Source organism: Centruroides sculpturatus, unplaced genomic scaffold (assembly GCF_000671375.1).
Source record: "Centruroides sculpturatus isolate CEXI.00-Female unplaced genomic scaffold, Cexi_2.0 scaffold462, whole genome shotgun sequence".
Lineage (NCBI taxonomy): Eukaryota > Metazoa > Arthropoda > Arachnida > Scorpiones > Buthidae > Centruroides > Centruroides sculpturatus.
The window spans coordinates 535,060-552,974 of NW_019385104.1; the positions used below are offsets into that span (position 1 = coordinate 535,060).

Consider the following 17,915-nt stretch of genomic DNA (forward strand, 5'->3'; position numbering starts at 1 on the left):
TTAATCAGGGCAGCTCTGGAATACTTGTCCACTTTCCCATATCTCGAGTAATGTTAGGGTACCGAAAATTGTGATTTACACGAATAAAATTTTAAACATTATGAAAATAAATGATGTCATTTGAAAATAAATTATTTGTAGATACTGTTATAATGATATGAATAAACATCTAGTTAGAATCGTTAGAGTTGGATAATCTAAAAAATAGGATTTAACAGTTTGGTGGGCTTATCACACCAAGACTGACAGAAAGAAGGACCAGAACTTTTACAATAAACTTAGTCTTTAATAATCACATTTCAAATTTAGGTAAGGATGCATTTCGGGTACAAGGACCCTTTGTCAGCTTACAAACGCATCGCAACAACATAACAATTATAGCACCACTAGTTAACCAATACAAAGGAATATCTAATATATACAGCGCACTGTATTCATAATTTTTAATGTAACCCATATACTAAAAAAAAAAACTAAAAAATAGAAAACTGTCGAGAATAATATTTTAATACAATGACAACGTGATATGTCCAGTAAATATGACCAGTAAATGTCTTATTTTCTCCAACATTTTCTAAATTCTGGTAGGCGGTTCCTCTATTTAATAGTGGAGAAATTATAGAAATATTTTTTACCTACTTTGGCTTTATGCCAAGTAGGTCAAAAATATAGACAATCTTTTTGTTCTGTAACATATGAGGAAGTCAGAAGAAAAAGAAAAATAACTTTTATTTAATATTTATTGAAATGAAGAAGGATTATGATAAAGTCGGGCGACTTAAACTACTGGGTATTATAAAAGAAAACGATTCCTCGTGTTATATCAAAATTAGCCAGGACATTTATACTAAACTGTGACAAAAGTAAGACGTGTTTGTGATGAGACCTGTTATAGATCGTATAAATTGGAGATCAGCAACGAAACATTAAATCTATATGTATTTTTATGATTTTGGATAATGTAGTCGTTAAAGTATAAGAGGAGGTTCCGTGGTGAGTGATGTTTGCAGTAATATATCGACTTACAGCTGAAGAAGAAGTGAATGATAAATAGAATGTTTGCGTTATAGTATTTTCTTATTTCTTAACACTCGCATGCAATATGGCAAGAATTCGGTACCAGTCCCTAACAGTTTGGGAAAAACATTGCTAATCTGTTACATCACTAGTTTCAGAAGTAATGGTCTAACTGAAAAGTACAAGCAAAATCATGGACTCAGAAAGTTTGCATTTAGTGAATGAAAGTCGTAATCCCAATATAAACATTTGTAAGCAATTGAAAATTAAGAAATTCGAAAGGTTGGCTGGTTGATGGGATAATGCGACGCAACCCAAAGGCGATGCCTATTCGTAACAACTTCCTTTTACTTGAAACACATTTCGGAATCGGAATTCCTGGTACATATATAACACGATGATCTTGCTCACAACCGAATCTTTAACCAAAGGCTCTATATTTACCTTTTGAATAACAATTTTAAATCGGCAATAACACACAAGTAAATGAGAAATTATTTATTGTGACATCATCACAATGCCCGGCTGTAATTTCTAATCATATTTTTAATTTAAAATATATGCTCTCCATTTCAAATTAATACTGTAATATCGTGTTCCTTACTGTACTGTACGTCATACTTTTCTGTTAGCAATGGAGTCGTGCCGGTCATTTAACTCTTTTGAGGAGAAAAGTTTTAAATTGAAATAACGTGACTTACAGTTTGCATAGGAAGTTCATATATGATTAATCGGGGCCTTCTGCCCCTAAGCTTTCCATATCTAATCTTGAATTTAATTTATCTAACACCGTTGAGATTGAGGAAAGACAGACAGACAACGGACGACAGTGGGAATAAAATAAACCAGACTTGTAGGTAGTCGGGACCGAGAACCGGGTCAAAAGAAAATAAGAAATGCTGAAACTGTTTCTACAAACAGGCGCGAGTGAGAGATTTGCGCATGCGTTGCTCGCACTCCCCGAGACAGTCTCGTCCCAAAAATGGCTTCGCTGTTTTACTCGAAGTTATTTCCAAACAAGTATACTGTATATCACTCTTTAAATTATATCATTAGCGATATATATATATATAGTGTTCTAGCATTGAATACTAACAATTAAATTATTTTAAAGCCTTTTTTTCAATATAGAAATAATACAAGAGATATCTAAATGCTTGTTTATGAATGTAGTTGTTCAATTTTTATCAAATAGGAATCCGTGAAATTAATTAATAATATGATAAAACCCAAATTTTTATAAAACCTATTAAAAATTGATACTGAATTGTATTTCAAAAAGTAAATTTTTACGAAAAAACAAATCGTTTTAACGAAAAAGGTTATATAAAATGTTTTGTTCATTAACTTAAAAAAAATTTAGTAAATTAAATTATAGTCTAATTATTTTTCGTCGAATATAATTCAGAGATTAATACATATCACTATTATACAGTATATCAATACTGCTTAATTTCAGTTCTTTCGTGGAAATTTTTCGGAACTGTTAAATTCGTCATGTTCGTAGACAGAGAAGTACTATAATGACTTTTGAAATTATTTGGTAGATGAAGATCTTTAAAATTTTATTAAACGTCTTTAAAGGAATATGTGATATAACTCGACATAGATATCATTGCGTTTTTAAAGAAAATCGATAAAATAACTTTCTCCCTCTATACTAAATACGAATGACTGAGTTCATAATAAGAGTTCTAAGCATTTATATATCAGTTAAGAAAGGAAATTACCGTATTTTATTTCTTTAAAGTCATATTTTAGAATCAGAATTCAGTGATAAGGTACAAAATTCATATAGGCTATGACTTTTCTATTTCTAAGGGTGATATTTTATTTGAACTCTGATAAGTTGAGGATTATTTTCTATGATATGTGTTAATTTCCTTCTATATATTTGGTGGAAACCATAAATTTGAATTGTTTAATGGTATTTAAACAATTCAAATGTATTGCTTCTATTCCACAGTCATGATTTGTGGACACACGATCTCGGGAACTTGTGATCGAATCTGGCAAGCAGAGGTTTTGAATCTGGGATGCAGGAATCTGAGTTCCCCAGGAATGTTTCGCGGATGGTCTGCCCAGGATATGTCTGATGCCATTTCTCATCACTCGGCCGCCCCCATTGTAGGTCTAGCCGAACTCCAGATGAGTATGGAAAAAGGCCCTCATAGTGCTGACAGGATGGAAAAAATTAAAAATGAAAAAAAAAGAAAAATGATTTGTTCGATCTCACTATCAGTCAATTCATTTTCTTTTATGACATAAGCAAAATAAAATAAAATTCAACTTATTGCCACAATAGAAGAGAAATGATAATGATGCTGAAGATAAATGCTTAAATAAATTCTTTTCGATATTTCAGAGAAATCTGATGAGAATATTGTGCATTTTATAAGGTTCAGTTTTGATGAATAACTAATTGGTATTGAAATGAATCAATACATTTCGAAGTTTTAAATTCGACAGTGATTGGCTGGTATTCACCGTGAAATATCTTAAGCTTCTTTTGACTTAACACAGGTATATTTGAGACTATATTATTTGCCCCAAAAACAAAGTTTAAAATAAAATAAAAAATAAAAATGGCTTTTACAATTTTTCTCTAGCAGCAGACTATTTTCATTAGAATAAGAAATTAACATGAATGAACTGTTTCTTAATCTATCTAGCTCTTTCTCAGCAATATCAGTTAATTAAAACAAGAATGCACCTGAATTCTATTTGCCGCGTTTATTCTCTTTCTTCCGAACGTTTTCAGCCTATTTGGATAGGCCGTCTTCAGGTTTTCCTTTATCGTTCCAAAATGGAACCATTCGTTCGATTTTTTATTTATTTGAATTTTTGAATATGTTAACAACTTTTTGTATATTACATAAATAAACAAATAAATTAATTAAATTAAATTAAATATATCACTAAACGTGCTACATATTAGCAAAAATTAAATAACAAATTTACACGCATCTAAATATACAACAATATAAAAATTCCTATAACTTTCAGTTCTTACTTTACGGATTATTAAAACCCATACATTTTTCAATTTTGTATTTCCATGCTGTTGATAATGCATTTGCATCTTTTGCATTTAGACATCGATTCCTCATTTTACGTTTATCTCTATTTTTTCTATTTCCGTTGCTATGGACGGTGAGTGCATCGTTCTAATGATCTTCGCTTCATCCCATTTGACTGTTGTTCCGTCTGCCTGTGCCATGCTTGCACAGGCAGACGGAACAACACAAAATCGTGTTATCAAGTCCTTTATTAACACTGTATTTGTGTCTCTAAAGGCTGAAAACGTTCAGAAGAAAGAAAATAAACTCGGCAAATAGAATTCAGGCGTGTTCTTGTTTTAATTGTTTCTGAATCATTATTTATTGAATATTTGTAGAAATTATTCAATGTACGAAATACTTTTGGCCCACCAGTGGTCAAGTGATCTTTGTACCCTGAACACTGGGAGTTCAATCGTGGGTTCGCTGGCCACGTGGAGTTTTTCGGGTTTTCTCCACGTCTGTAACGACTAAATAGGGGCCAGTTTCCCTTAAAAATATCTCCCGGAAGGCATTCCCCCTAGGCAGATCACCCAAGTGTTGCGTTGCCATAACTTAACAAACAAACGAAATACTTTAATGGTCATTTTAATATAATTAATGTAAACCAATAATAAAATTTTGTTTTGTTTTATGCTATATGAACTAAAATATTAGGCCCGTAAATTTACACCATAAAAACGAATAAATTATATTTTTCTATTTGTAATTTCTGTTTAGCTTAGCTGTTTTGTAGCTTAAATTGTTACTCCATATTACTGCAAAACTTAAAATGTAATAATATGTAAATTACAAGACGAATTTTTAATTAAATCGAGTTTGTTACTTCTGAAAACTCCATTTTATACTAAAAAAGCCATTTTAAAATATTGATGACTTAGAATTTGTATATTATACTAGCAGACATGTTCAGCAAAAACTAAGAACAACAAACATTAAAATGAAAACCATATTAAGAGTTTGGTAATTTTAGCCTATTGATGCCATGTTTATTGCGATTCTCAGAGGATACGGAATGGCGCAATTTTGTTGGTCAAGTAGTCATGAATTGATATTTTTCAATAGAAAATAGTCGTTGACTTCCGCCTGTACAAAAAGATAATTAGACATCTAAATATTTTCTAATGTTAACTCTAACGTACCATTCACAACAAAATGTTAATCGGCCAAACAATCAAATTTCTCAAAAAATGGATCAAATATTTAAACTCGGAAACCTTGAAAACATATTGTGCTCACTGGTAACTTTGTATTAATTTTCCTATTCGAATGACACCATTCAGCTGGACAGATGAAATGGGGCCTGTTCAGAGGAGTTGAAGTCAATTTGGACCAAAAGTAGTTGTTGACCTCCTCATAGATGAGAGAATGGTCCTTGAAAAGTTTCATTGCATTTACTCAAACTGTTTCAAAATGTATAAAGAACAAACTAATAATCTTTCTTTTTTATATATATTAAATATTAATACAGATGAGATTGAATGGATTACTTTCTTGAAATATTGTTCATATTTAAGAAAATTAATGCAAGATGACTAATAACGTCTTATATATCAATAAATCCATAGTAATAGAAACAGCAACACAAAATTCGACCAAGTTACTGTAAATGAAAAATGGCAATCCTTATGTCTGTTTTCAAAATTGTTAACATGTGATAAAATGTTTATTACATGTTAACAGATGAGAAGTGTTTAAATATTTTAAGCAGTTTTTTATCACATGTTTACAAAAACCAGACAGCACCACTTTGCACGTGCATTCTCCTGTAATTGAGATGTATAAAAATGACAATATCTGAGATTGCAACACTAAAGCAACAACATGAAATTCAGTGTTGTTGTTAGAGTTTAATCCACAAAATACAATGTGTCCAGCATCCGAAACGGCTTCGCCTTCTACAGGACAACATTTCCTGTCGCCGATATAGTCTAGAATTTGACATAAATTCAATTATTTGTTCTCCATTTGATCCTCGCAGTAGTCGTCATCTATGGAAACTGAATCGGCTCAGGCACTGAATAAACACATGGTCGGTTCCTTACCTGTTTCGGCAGCCATCTTGGCTGAAAAACAGTGCCCTCTGTCGGATTTGGGGCTTGCCAATACTTGAAAGCATAAAGCTTTACCTGAATCCACAACGGAATCATAGAACTGACAGCCAAACTGACAAAAGTTTCAGTTTTGGAATATTCAGTTGGACAGAAACAAGGCTGAACGCAGAGTTAAAAATTATTTAACTTATCCATTTTCCTTCCGCTTTTCCATCATACTGTAGTAGATTGTCGTAACAGCGGAAAATACAGTGAAGAGAATGAGAATATATTTAGAACTGTGTATCAAAGAAGTTAGAAAATATAGATGTCTATATGACAAAAACAAAAAAAAATGTAAAGAATTTAAGGATACATCATTAAAATACATCATTAAATCTTGGTGAAAAATTTGGAATTGCAGCAGGAAAGTTTGATATACTGCACTGAAATCCTAAAAGTGGAATTGTTTAGTTATAAAATGTTTTAAATGGAAACAACAAATGAAGCAGTGCAGAAATGGAAAGTGCAGAGGAATTACTGAACTGATTGACAGGTGGGGCATTTCCAAGTAACATTTGGCACTAGTGGAGTCAAGTTAAAACATAAACATAACCGAAATGAAAACTCTGTTTCAATTCTGTTCCTGAGTTTCTGTTTTCCTTGACACTACAACTTTTGAAAATTATATTTTATTATAAATACAGAGTGATTATAATTAAAGTTCTGATTTTACAAAGGTCTGAAATAAAACACTGGTTAGTTTTGTATGAATATCTGTGAAGTAATGGAATTTTATTTGAAGATAAAAATTTAGTTCAAAAATTTGCTGTTAGGGGTACAATTTATGCTTTATTTTGGTAGAAAGCCATAAAATTACTTGTAAATGTTTTTTTTTAACTTTGTAATTAAAAAACATTTACAAGTGATTTAACAAATGCTCCTTTGCATTCCAATGCTAGCTGAAATTGCAAAATAACATGTTTGACATCTGAGTGTTTTAGTAGAGATGTTGTGGATATGATTCTTGATGCTGGCTTTCAGTTCTGCTAAATTGTAATCTGTCCATTAAACAACATTCTTTAGATATCCCCAAAGCAAAAAATCACATGGGTATATGTCTGGTGAATGGTCTGGTCTTGTTGTAGGAAATGGCAGCTGATTATTTTGTCATTTTCAAAATGCCTGCAAAGTAGCCACTTCACTCGTGTTTGTAATGTATGCATGTCACATATAAACAAGGTCTATAAACATAAGGTCAATCCACCAATGTTCCCTATGGAGCTGCCATTTTTGATCAGCAGTTCCAAGGTCATTATATAGATTTCTCGCTATCTATGTGCTATAAACTGCACGTTCCTTTGAGTTTGGGTCACAGAATTCCTTTTATATTTAAAATAGAATATTTTTTCATTTAGAAGTTACTCTGGCACATAATTAAAGGCTTTAACAAAGTAGGTTTCAAAATAAAAAGTTATGTCAATGGTTTGTATGATAAAGTACATCGATAAATTTATTTAGTTTCGAAATGCAAAATTAGAGAAGAAATTTGGAGATATTTCTTAAAATAAAAATATATTTAGTTTTTTATATTCACACACACTTTTACATTATTACATAAACTGCAAACAGGAGTGTAGATTAAACATTTTTATAAATTAAAATTAGACAAAGAGAAAAAACCATTCTCACAAACTTTACATGTTATGTATGTAAAGTAAACCTTCAAAAATATTTGCAACAGATAACTTTCTTCATTTAGGAATTTTCTTATGCATATAAACTAAATTTATTTATTTTTATAGAGAATTAAATAAGTATATTTATAAAAATTTATTAAACAGTAGACAAAAAAATAGAAATATCAACTTCAACTTTATTTATTGTTTATTTTATAATAAAACTAGCTGTTATCCGCAACTTCACCCTCTGGGGTTTTGCAAGCAAACCCCATTTATATTCAGTATTTCAACAACCATAGTAATTATTATATAACACCTACCGCTGAGAATGATGAGAATTTCTGAGAATCAAACAAACTATTTCAATTTGATCAATTTTCTGGAACATTTACAATCATTCTATAATTGAACCAATATGCAATAACAAATTCGAATTTAAAACGGTTCAAACATTTGGTTAAAAAATTAAAATATATAAAAATATTTATAACAATGTCTGAAATGTTATTAATTTAATACACCTAAGAACTCAATGAAGACTAAACGTAGTTAAAAACAAAAAATTTCATCTAAAATAGTATGGTAGAAGCCATACTTCAGGTTGATCCCCTCGAATTTTCATTTATTCGGACCTTTAAAGAAATTTTTGGCAGGGAAATGTTGATAGCTTAATAATAATTAATAATTTAGACCAATGGTTCCCAATTAGTGGTACACGTACCCCCAGGGGTACGCAAAATTGCATGAAGGGGTACACGTGGCAATCTAAAATTGGTCAATTTAAAATTTAAATGCATGAGATGAAGCAATCAAAAAAATAATGGGTGGACCATCAAAAATTTGGCAATTTACAACATGATGTGGAATGCACAAATTTGTTTATTTATAACTAAAAATATTCTCAAAATTTCATCAAAAAAATGCATTTGTGACAATACCTAAATGAAATTCTTGCACAAGAAACAAAAATTGTACAATTAACACAATTTGTGTTAATTGTACAATTTTTGTTTCTTGTGCAATAACAATTTCAAATTTAAAATGGTTCGAACATTGTATTTGAACCGTTAATTGGTTCGAATACAATGTTCGAACTGTTAATTGTACAATTATCATTATTATCATGTCAGCAAATAGGCAATAAAATATTTACTACTATTTTGCACAACATATCTCTGCGTGAGTGGATTTTCGGCCATGACAAACATGACAACTAAACATCATCACTGACTTCAACTCGAAGATGACTCGAGACTGAAGCTGACTGACCAAAAAGCAACCAGATTTTACAAAGTTGTGCAAAGAAAATCGTGCACATTTGTCACATTAAAATTAAATAACCGTATGTTATTTTCATTATTATTAGAATTGTATTTTAAAGGTAATAAATGTAAAAAAACTTATTCTATTTATCACTAGCTGTCTACCCACAGCTTCACTTGCATTATATCGAATTTTCTCGTGAGAGTAAGATATTTTCTCGCAGTAAAATGCTATGTCCATCTCCAACATATAAGCTATCTCTGTGCCAAATTTTATTAAAACCTGTTCAGTGGTTTAGACGTGAAAAGGTAACAGATAGACAGCCAGACAGAATTACCTTCAAATTTATTATATTAGTATGGATTAATATGAATTTCTGCTATAAGGGGTATGCGAGTTTGAGCTCTTTCTTGAAGTAGTACGCAGGAAAAACTAATTGGGAACCACTGATTTAGACAATTTAAGATTAGATTGTAAGAAATGAAGATGCAGAAGATTAATAAAAAAAATCCTTCATCCAGCAACCAATCAAAAAGAGTTGATTATGATGAGTTACAAATACCAAAAATTTATTATTTAGTAACATTGTTGTAATATTTCATTACTGTTAGAAAATAAGCATTTTAAAATTATTTATTTGAAATTGTTTGTCATAAACTCAAATATTCATTTATAATTATAGTATATTGTGTAGCCATTTGTTAAATAATTACTAGTTAATTAATACTTTTTGAACTATTTTTGATATTTTTCAGTATAATAATTGAATATTTAAATTAAAATTTACATAATCACTTAAATTTAAATTAGTACTCAAACTTTTAAATTTACATCTAAAATACCATTTTTAAATTTTTAAAATTTCTACATATTATTTTATTAAATAGAAAAGATAAAGAAGAAATATGGTGATATGAATGGAGAACTTATTGTTGTAGAACTTCAAAAGGGTCCTAATGGACTTGGATTAAGTTTGGCTGGAAATAAAGATAGGACAAAAATGAGTGTTTTTGTATGTGGAGTACATCCTTCTGGAAATGCAGCAAAAGATGGAAGAATTAAAATTGGAGATGAACTATTAGAGGTAATGCTATGTTATCATTCTAATGACATAAAAAATATCAGTATTATTCATCACATAAAAACCTTCTGAAACTCCAGTAATGTGTTTACAAAACAGCGAACGTTTTCGACCCTATCAGGGTCTTCCTCAGGCTACAGTTATGAGGAATTCAAATAAGTGCGAAATGGAACAAGCAACCAAATGAATGCGATTCAAACTTAGATTTAGAACAGCAATGTTATTATTAAAAAATAGAACATTACATTCGTGTAGAAATGACGATTAAGCAAGTGTAAAATTAAGCCTGTGAAACGTCGAATGCTGGTGAAATACTTATAAATTAAAGCTAGTTATGGGGGGTGTTCCCTCATAACAAAATTTACATACATGAGAGATGCTGACCGCGTCCTTAGAGTTAATGCACATATTATGTAATCCCACTTTATATCCCATTTAAAAAAGGTTCATTAAGTTTATAAAAAAATTTGTAAAAGTTTTCAAAATAAAAACACTTCTGAATAATTTTGAAACAGTCTATTTATTTACAATCATCAGTCTTACATTTTTTAATTGTTAAATTTTGGTAATAAAAATTGAATATGAAGTAAGTTATTTATTACAATTTGAAATTGGCCTGAACCAGTGGTAATACAAATGTACTATACCTTTCACATGTAGAAGTTATATCAATTATCAATAATGCATAATTTTATTTCATTATATAATATTCAGTGACTCAATTTTCCATGTTTTTTAAAATTTTATATTATAAACATTTGGGTTGCAGATGATTACAAACAAATATATTGGGTTGCATGAGCAAAAGTTTGAGAAACACTGGTTCAATCTTTAACAACTCTAAAGAAAATGTTATAAGAAATGCCATGAACTGATTCCATCCTTGCAAAGAGATAAGAAGCATTCTGTAGAGGATGTGGTTGCTGTATCATCAAATGCAGTGTGTAGCATCTTTGTAATCCAAAAAGATAATTGGTAGACGAATGAACAGCAATTTGAATTTGAAAATTGCTGTTCGTTCGTCTACCAATTATCTTTTTGGATTACAAAGGCGCTACACACTGCAAGAAGCATTCTGTTTGGCTAGTGTAAATAGCAAGTACATTTCAAGCCTCATGTCCTAGCACTCACAACAGAAAGACCCTATTATGGGTAACCAGCTCATTGAGGTGAAGACAACACTTTCAAACAAGTGTTTAAGTAATCCATCAAGAGTCAAGTATATTTAAGACAGCTTGACTGTCAGAAAAATGTAGATAGTCTTATTAAAAAGACTTCTATATAAAATAATGCAAGCATATCAAATAATAGCTAGCTCCTCTGCTTGAAACACAATGGAAAACTTACCCAATGAGACAAAAACAACCCTTACCTGATCATACTGTACAAATGCTGCTATCAGTTTTGGATCTATCTGTAAACAGACTATATCCTGTGAACTCTACTCATATATCAGTGAAGGTGAGTGTGAAAGGAAACCATATAATGCCTGTTAAACATAATCTGAGGTAACCCTCAGATTATGTCCAACAGGCATTCTCTTGACTCTCAGTAGAGTAATATGTCCAACAGTACTTGGTCTAGAAATAAGTTGACCAGTACACTTGAACTTAAAAAGAGCCCGCCTCACCTCAGTCTGAATGAATAGGTGCAGAAAAGATTTAACAGAAACTCAAGAACTCTCTGGGTGCCTAGTCTCAAGTTATGTCAGTTGAAACATGAACATGTTGAGAATACCATATAGTGAATGGTCTTACTGAACAAGTTGATACCATCTGATATTCTCAACATAATTATGCTACTACTCATATAACTTGGGACTAGGCACCATGGAGTCAAAGTATAGTAATAGTGAGCCATACAGTATGCTGAAAATTTTGCAGTTTAGTCTGACAATCTTTACAAAGCACCCTAGGGCACCAAACTAAGGCAAAATAAACTATTTTAGATCAAACCATCATAGTAAAAATTCAAGAGGAAATTATAGTTGTAGATTCCAAATATCCTCTACATAACTAGATGATATGTTTGGCCTTGTCTGTCAGGGTTGGCAAATTTATGTTTTTTTTGAAATAAAACAATAATACACGTTTTATTTAGAAACCTTTATTTTTTTGTTTTAAAACAGTTTTATATTATATTATAAAATACTGTTTTAAAACAATGTTTTAAATTTTTAAAAAAATGTTTTATTACATAAATTTAGTAAATAAACTTTTTCTGACTTGTGAGCTAAACGTGAATGTGGGAATGGGAAATTTTTCTCACTGTCATGGGTCATAAAAGCACGTGACATGCCGACTTTTATCACTAAGAGGAGATTTCCTGACAGCACATGCCAGTTAATACTGTTAGCAATACAGCTAATGTATTGTAATATTACTTGGATGGAAAAAGACATCATTATTATTGTTGTTACTTGTTAAGTAAAAAATGAGTGCAGGAAGAAGACTTGATAATATCTGGAACCAGTACAAACTAATTTCTGGAAATCCAGGAAAACCAGCATGCAGAGTGCAATGCAAAATATGTAGGAAAGAAATGGCTGGATTAGTCACTCATATGAAAAAACATATTGAAGATAACCACCTACAGGATGATATACAGGAATTGCAACAGCTGGGTGAGTATTTTGAACCATTAGCCTATAAGTTTTAATTATTTTTTTATAGCTAACTATAAAGTTTTACCTGGGTCATAACTCAATTTGTACCTATATAGATATTCTTAAATTCTTTGCCTGAGTTACATAGTTCTGCCCTCTCAGGCAGTTTACATAGTGTTACAAAAAAACAGTCCTTTTCCAAAAATGTATGATCTAGTACATATACATTGTTATCTATGACCTATGAAAATTTTATTAATTACTTTTGCTGCAAAAGTTTTTTATAACGTTTTTTACCATATTAATTGCCTCATTGTTTTTTATGAGAGTTTTTTAATCAAATTAATGAAATCGTTCTAAACTTTTATAGGACTGTTTTGACTTCATTAAAATTTTTTAAAATACTATTGGATGATTTTTATGACATCAGCAGGTTGTTTTTGTTTTTTATTCAATAGACTTTTTATATATACCTTTTTTCAGTTTCTTCCCAATTTTAATAGCATAAATATCAAAAATTTTGTGTTATACTGTCAACTGGTTTGTAAACAATGTAGACTGCACATGTGAATTTTCACGTCTCAAATGAAAGAATAACAATCCCTGCAGCTATATTTATCAAATAAAAGCATTTTTTGGTTATTTTAGATTTTTCATATAGTTTTTCTATAAAAACACGTTTTTTTGGGTGTATTTATTCCCCGGCAATTATTTCAGCTGTCAGATTCGCTTTAACGTGGAAATAATTATTTAATATTTAAAAATCAATGGATTAAAAATTTTCTGAGCGGAAATTAATTAGGCCTCGGAAACTAAAGTCAGTAGTATACAATTACATATTGTAATCATTGTGAACTAAACATACAGAAGTGCATAAATTATTAGACTCATGCATAAAGTGTATTATTTTTGGTTCTTATCCTAAAATGTATCATTTTATATTATACTGGTCTGACTTGAGTCTAATAATTTTCACACGTCTGTATATAGTAGTAATTTTAAAAACATACACCTAATTAGTAATTAATTTGTTTCTATATTTATTATTTAGATTGGCAGGAGTCAGAAAGTCAGGAGCCTGAGTCTGAAACTAGTGGGAAGTGCTCCACCATCACTTCTGGCTCTACTAGTGGCACTGGCACTGCATCCCAAAGCAAAGTAAAATTGCAATGCATTAATTCATTTATTGTGAAAACCAGCGGCAGGGCAAGACCTAAATTTGATGTGGGCAAGGTATATTTCGCAAGGCCCTCTGGTAGCGCAAGAAGACTGATTTTATAAAATAAAAAGCAGTTGAAACTGTCAAATTTTTATTCCTAAAAATGCAAACTATATTCTTTAACTAACATTAAAAAAAATTAAAGAAACAGAAATTTCCTGCTTTTAGCCTTACTGAACTCCTTAATAATTGTATCGTCATTCAGCTTATATGCTATTTATGCTTCAATAGATAAAATTGCGAAAGCTGAAAGTCTTTCCTGACCCATTGTATTTCTTAAATAATTTTTTATTAGCTCCTTTCAGCGTAGGCAGTACTTACTGGTATTGTTAACAAAATTCAAATGGCAATGTAAATATTTGGGTAAATTTCTTTCAAGTTATTTTCTGTTATGTATTGGAGCAGCTGTTTCACATCTTTAATGAAGTTGGGTAAATTTGGGATCATTGTTTGTAATTCTTCATATAATTCATAAGGTTATAAGTCACTGCTCTCACTCACTCGCAGGACTAAGTATAAATCTTGACAGTTTTTTAATATTTGCTCTTTTGGAATATTTTTTAACTTGCTTAGATCATAGAGAAAACCAAAATTTTCAAAATGTTGATTTAAAGACATAAATCCCAAATTCATATTGCTTATTACAGAATCAATCATGGTGTTAAAAAAATCTGTTTCATACCTGCTTTTGGGAGACTGTATAGGTTGATCGCTGCCTTCATCATCGAACATCCTTTTCTTTTTGGCTACCCTTTCGTTTTTAAAGTCTTTTGGCAGTTCATAACTGCTATTCTCAATAAATCGAAGAGCATCAGACAAGCATTTTTCGAATCCAGTTTGTCGATATTCTTTGATCCAGTCACAAAATGTACACAAATGTTCAAGAGTATTGCTTAAATGGACTTGTAAAGATTGCCATAATTTGCTTATGATATTAACATGCAAAAATATCTCATGCCATACATGTAATGATATGATAAATTCTAAACTGAGAATTTCGTTTAAAACTGAATCATAATCACTGAGTGTGTCTGATTGTTCCGTTTGATTTTTTAAGCTTTCGATGCATTCGACATCAAATTGCAATAATACGGCCTTCAATCCCTCGATTCTGCTTTCTCACCTCGTGTCTGATAAAGGCTTCAAAGTAAGCTTTAATTTGCCTTTGATTAATTCCCAGCATTTGCTGGAACTTGAAAATAGCAAATAAATTTTCTGAATAAAACCAAAATATGTTTTTGCTGCCACAGAAGAATTAGCTGTGTCTACCAACAACAGATTCTAGCTATGACAACTGCAAAGTGTAAAAAATGCCCTGGGATTAATATTTAATATTCGAGTTTTAACTCCACTATTTATGGGATACTTTACTGCGATACTTTGATTGGCTTTCTAGCCTTTGAGAATCATGAAAGTAACATAAACAAACACAATGGGAAATCCCTAGCTCTGGCTGGCAAGGATTCCCCGCGATAGCAACCCAACGCCAGCAAATGTTGCTAGACAAATAATAACAAATTTGGTATGTCAATATATTTATCGTTTTATGACGAGTAAAATTTTTTCATTGAGTTTACGGCTTTTATGTAATGCATAAACCTTCAAAGTGCGAGGCTCCTCAGACAGCGAGGCCGTAGGCAGTGGCCCACGTCGACCATGCCTTATGCCGCCTCTGGTGAAAACATCAACTAATTAAAAAAAAAAATGCAATTGGATCTCCAATGCACAAAATTTATATATGCCACCAATTCAGCCTTTACTCATGTAGAACACCCTGAATTTATAAAATTTTGTCAGATGTTGCGACCTGGATATGACCCTCCACAGAAAAAGGAAATTGGGGGACCCTTACTGGACACTGTATACAATTCCATTGAGAATGAATCAGCTGATGAGTTAAAGGATGTTACAGTCTGTATGGCTATTGATGGGTGGAGTAATGTCCATAATGAACAAGTGATTTGTGTCTGTGTGACTGATCCTAATGGAACAGTTCATTTGATTGACTCAGTTGATACAGGTGTAGAAAAGCACACATCAAACTACTTAGAAATTATTGCAACTGCAGCAATAAAAAAATGCAATCAAAAGTATGGCTGTAAAATAAGAAGCCTGGTAAGTGACAATGCAAGCAATATGAAAAAAATGAGAGAAACATTAGTAATGACAGAAAATTTAGATATTGTCACTTATGGAGGTTCTGCTCATATTTTAAACTTACTGGCTCAAGATATCAATATGAAAGAGGTTAATGAACAAGTTAAGCACATCATTGTATACTTCCGGAATCATCATTTCCCGAAAGCCAAATACAAAGAGACAGTGAAAAAGGATTAATATTACCACAGGATGTACTGTACTTTGGAACAGCTTAGCTGATTGCTTAGAGTCATACATTCAGGACTGGCCTATCCTAATGAAGGTACTATCATTACTTTAAGTTGTTTTTACTTTCTTATTTTGTACTGTGGGTAAAGTCACTAATTCATAAAGCATATACTAGTTGTGTTGAAGTGTGATTACTTATAGTAATATAGTAATAATATACTTAGAGTAATAATGATGAGATGAAATATATAATTATTTTGTTTTGTAAACTGACTGTTTACTCTAATGCTAGTTAATTCTATTTATGTACTCAATGAGTATTGAATAATGAGTATCGAGTGTTTAATCCTAAAAACAGTTACAAATCTTATGTTAACAGGTTTGCGATGAAAACAGGCTTGTAATTCACAAGGATATTGTAGTCAAAGTTCAAAACCTTGAAATTAAGCGTGGTGCTGAAGATTTGCTGACATGTTTAAAGATCATTGCTGTTGCATTAGACAAAATGCAAAGAAATGACTGCACAATCAGTGAAGGAATTGAATTATGGTTTGGGTAAGTTACATTAGACAGAATTGTTTTTTTGTAATCAATCTAATTTCAAAACTGTGTTCATTAAATTTATTAATTTTATACATTTAATGATATTATTACTTTTATAGTGTTCAAAGTGACTTGCAACAACTTGGGACCACTGGAGTCACACAACCAGCCAAAGATAGATTTGATATGGCTATCACAGACTATCACTTTTTAGCAAATCTTCTGGACCCAAGATACCAGGGTGCAAAGCTCACAGACAGTATGAAAGATGCTGCACTAACTCTGTGCCATGCTCACTACCCAGATGCTATGCCTTCAGTTTTAAAATACTTGGCAAAAACTAGCCCATTTCTGCAACACATGTTTGCAGAGTCTGTGCTAACTAATATCACTCCTCTTACATGGTGGCAGTCACTACGTGACAGAATTGATGAACCTGTTTTAAAATTAGTTACACAGCTGAACACAGCAGTGGCTTCTTCAGCGGGAATTGAGAGAATTTTCTCTACCTATAGACTTGTTCATACAAAACTTAAAAATCGACTTGAACAGGAAAAGGCAGCAAAGCTTGTTAGTTTTCAAGTACCTAAACAAACACTACTGAGCATTGTACATTTCTGAAAATAAGAAATTCTTCAAGGTGAAGAAGCCACTGCTGGCAATCCTGTTTTGGTTTTGTATATGCAAATCTTAAAAATGCCATTTCATAAAGAAACATTTAAAAATGCTGTATTTTATGTTAAATAAAACATTCTGTACATTCTTGAGTCTTACACTGAAGTTTTTCTGCTTTTTTTCCTATTATACTAGATCCCAGTGTTTTATTTCCAAAAAAAAACCATGTTTTAAATCCAATGCCTGTGTTTTAAAACATGTTTTAATAAATGTTTTAAAACATTTTTTTAAAATCATGCCAACCCTGTTGTCTATAATCATTTCAAGGTGACCATAACAGGTTAGAGCAGGCATGGCCAACATACGACTCGTCTAATGAATTTATGCAGCCTGCGATTAATCTTTCAATATTAGCTACTCAAGTCCAAATAGCTCAATGAAAAATTCTGACGCCTAAAAAAAAAGTCAAC

General features: G+C 31.3%; 2 protein-coding genes across 8 annotated transcripts in view; both read left to right on the forward strand.

Moving 5' to 3' along the window:
* The first annotated feature begins 1,692 nt into the window (after positions 1 to 1,692).
* The window catches only part of LOC111634730 (inactivation-no-after-potential D protein-like), a 43,390-nt gene continuing 27,167 nt past the window's right edge, over positions 1,693 to 17,915 (forward strand). The window contains exons 1-4 of one of the 7 annotated variants that reach the window (XM_023379566.1): positions 1,693 to 2,037; positions 9,942 to 10,138; positions 16,667 to 16,842; positions 16,950 to 17,683. In XM_023379566.1, the coding sequence (XP_023235334.1) occupies positions 1,914 to 2,037; positions 9,942 to 10,138; positions 16,667 to 16,842; positions 16,950 to 17,451 (999 nt within the window). In that variant the 5' untranslated portion in view covers positions 1,693 to 1,913 and the 3' untranslated portion in view covers positions 17,452 to 17,683. Of the gene's footprint in view, positions 2,045 to 2,439; positions 3,541 to 9,933; positions 10,139 to 16,666; positions 16,843 to 16,949; positions 17,684 to 17,915 lie in introns of those variants that run through there. The other 6 variants (XM_023379571.1, XM_023379570.1, XM_023379572.1 and 3 more) reach the window with 6 other exon arrangements.
* On the forward strand, positions 12,974 to 16,651 carry LOC111634731. The gene has a single exon (XM_023379574.1). The coding sequence runs from the start codon at positions 15,664 to 15,666 to the stop codon at positions 16,294 to 16,296; it is 633 nt and encodes a 210-aa protein (XP_023235342.1). The 5' UTR covers positions 12,974 to 15,663; the 3' UTR covers positions 16,297 to 16,651.

Excerpts from the sequence above, each read along its gene's own strand:
- LOC111634731 (XM_023379574.1), top strand. The coding sequence starts at position 15,664 with ATGCAATTGGATCTCCAATGCACAAAATTTATATATGCCACCAATTCA.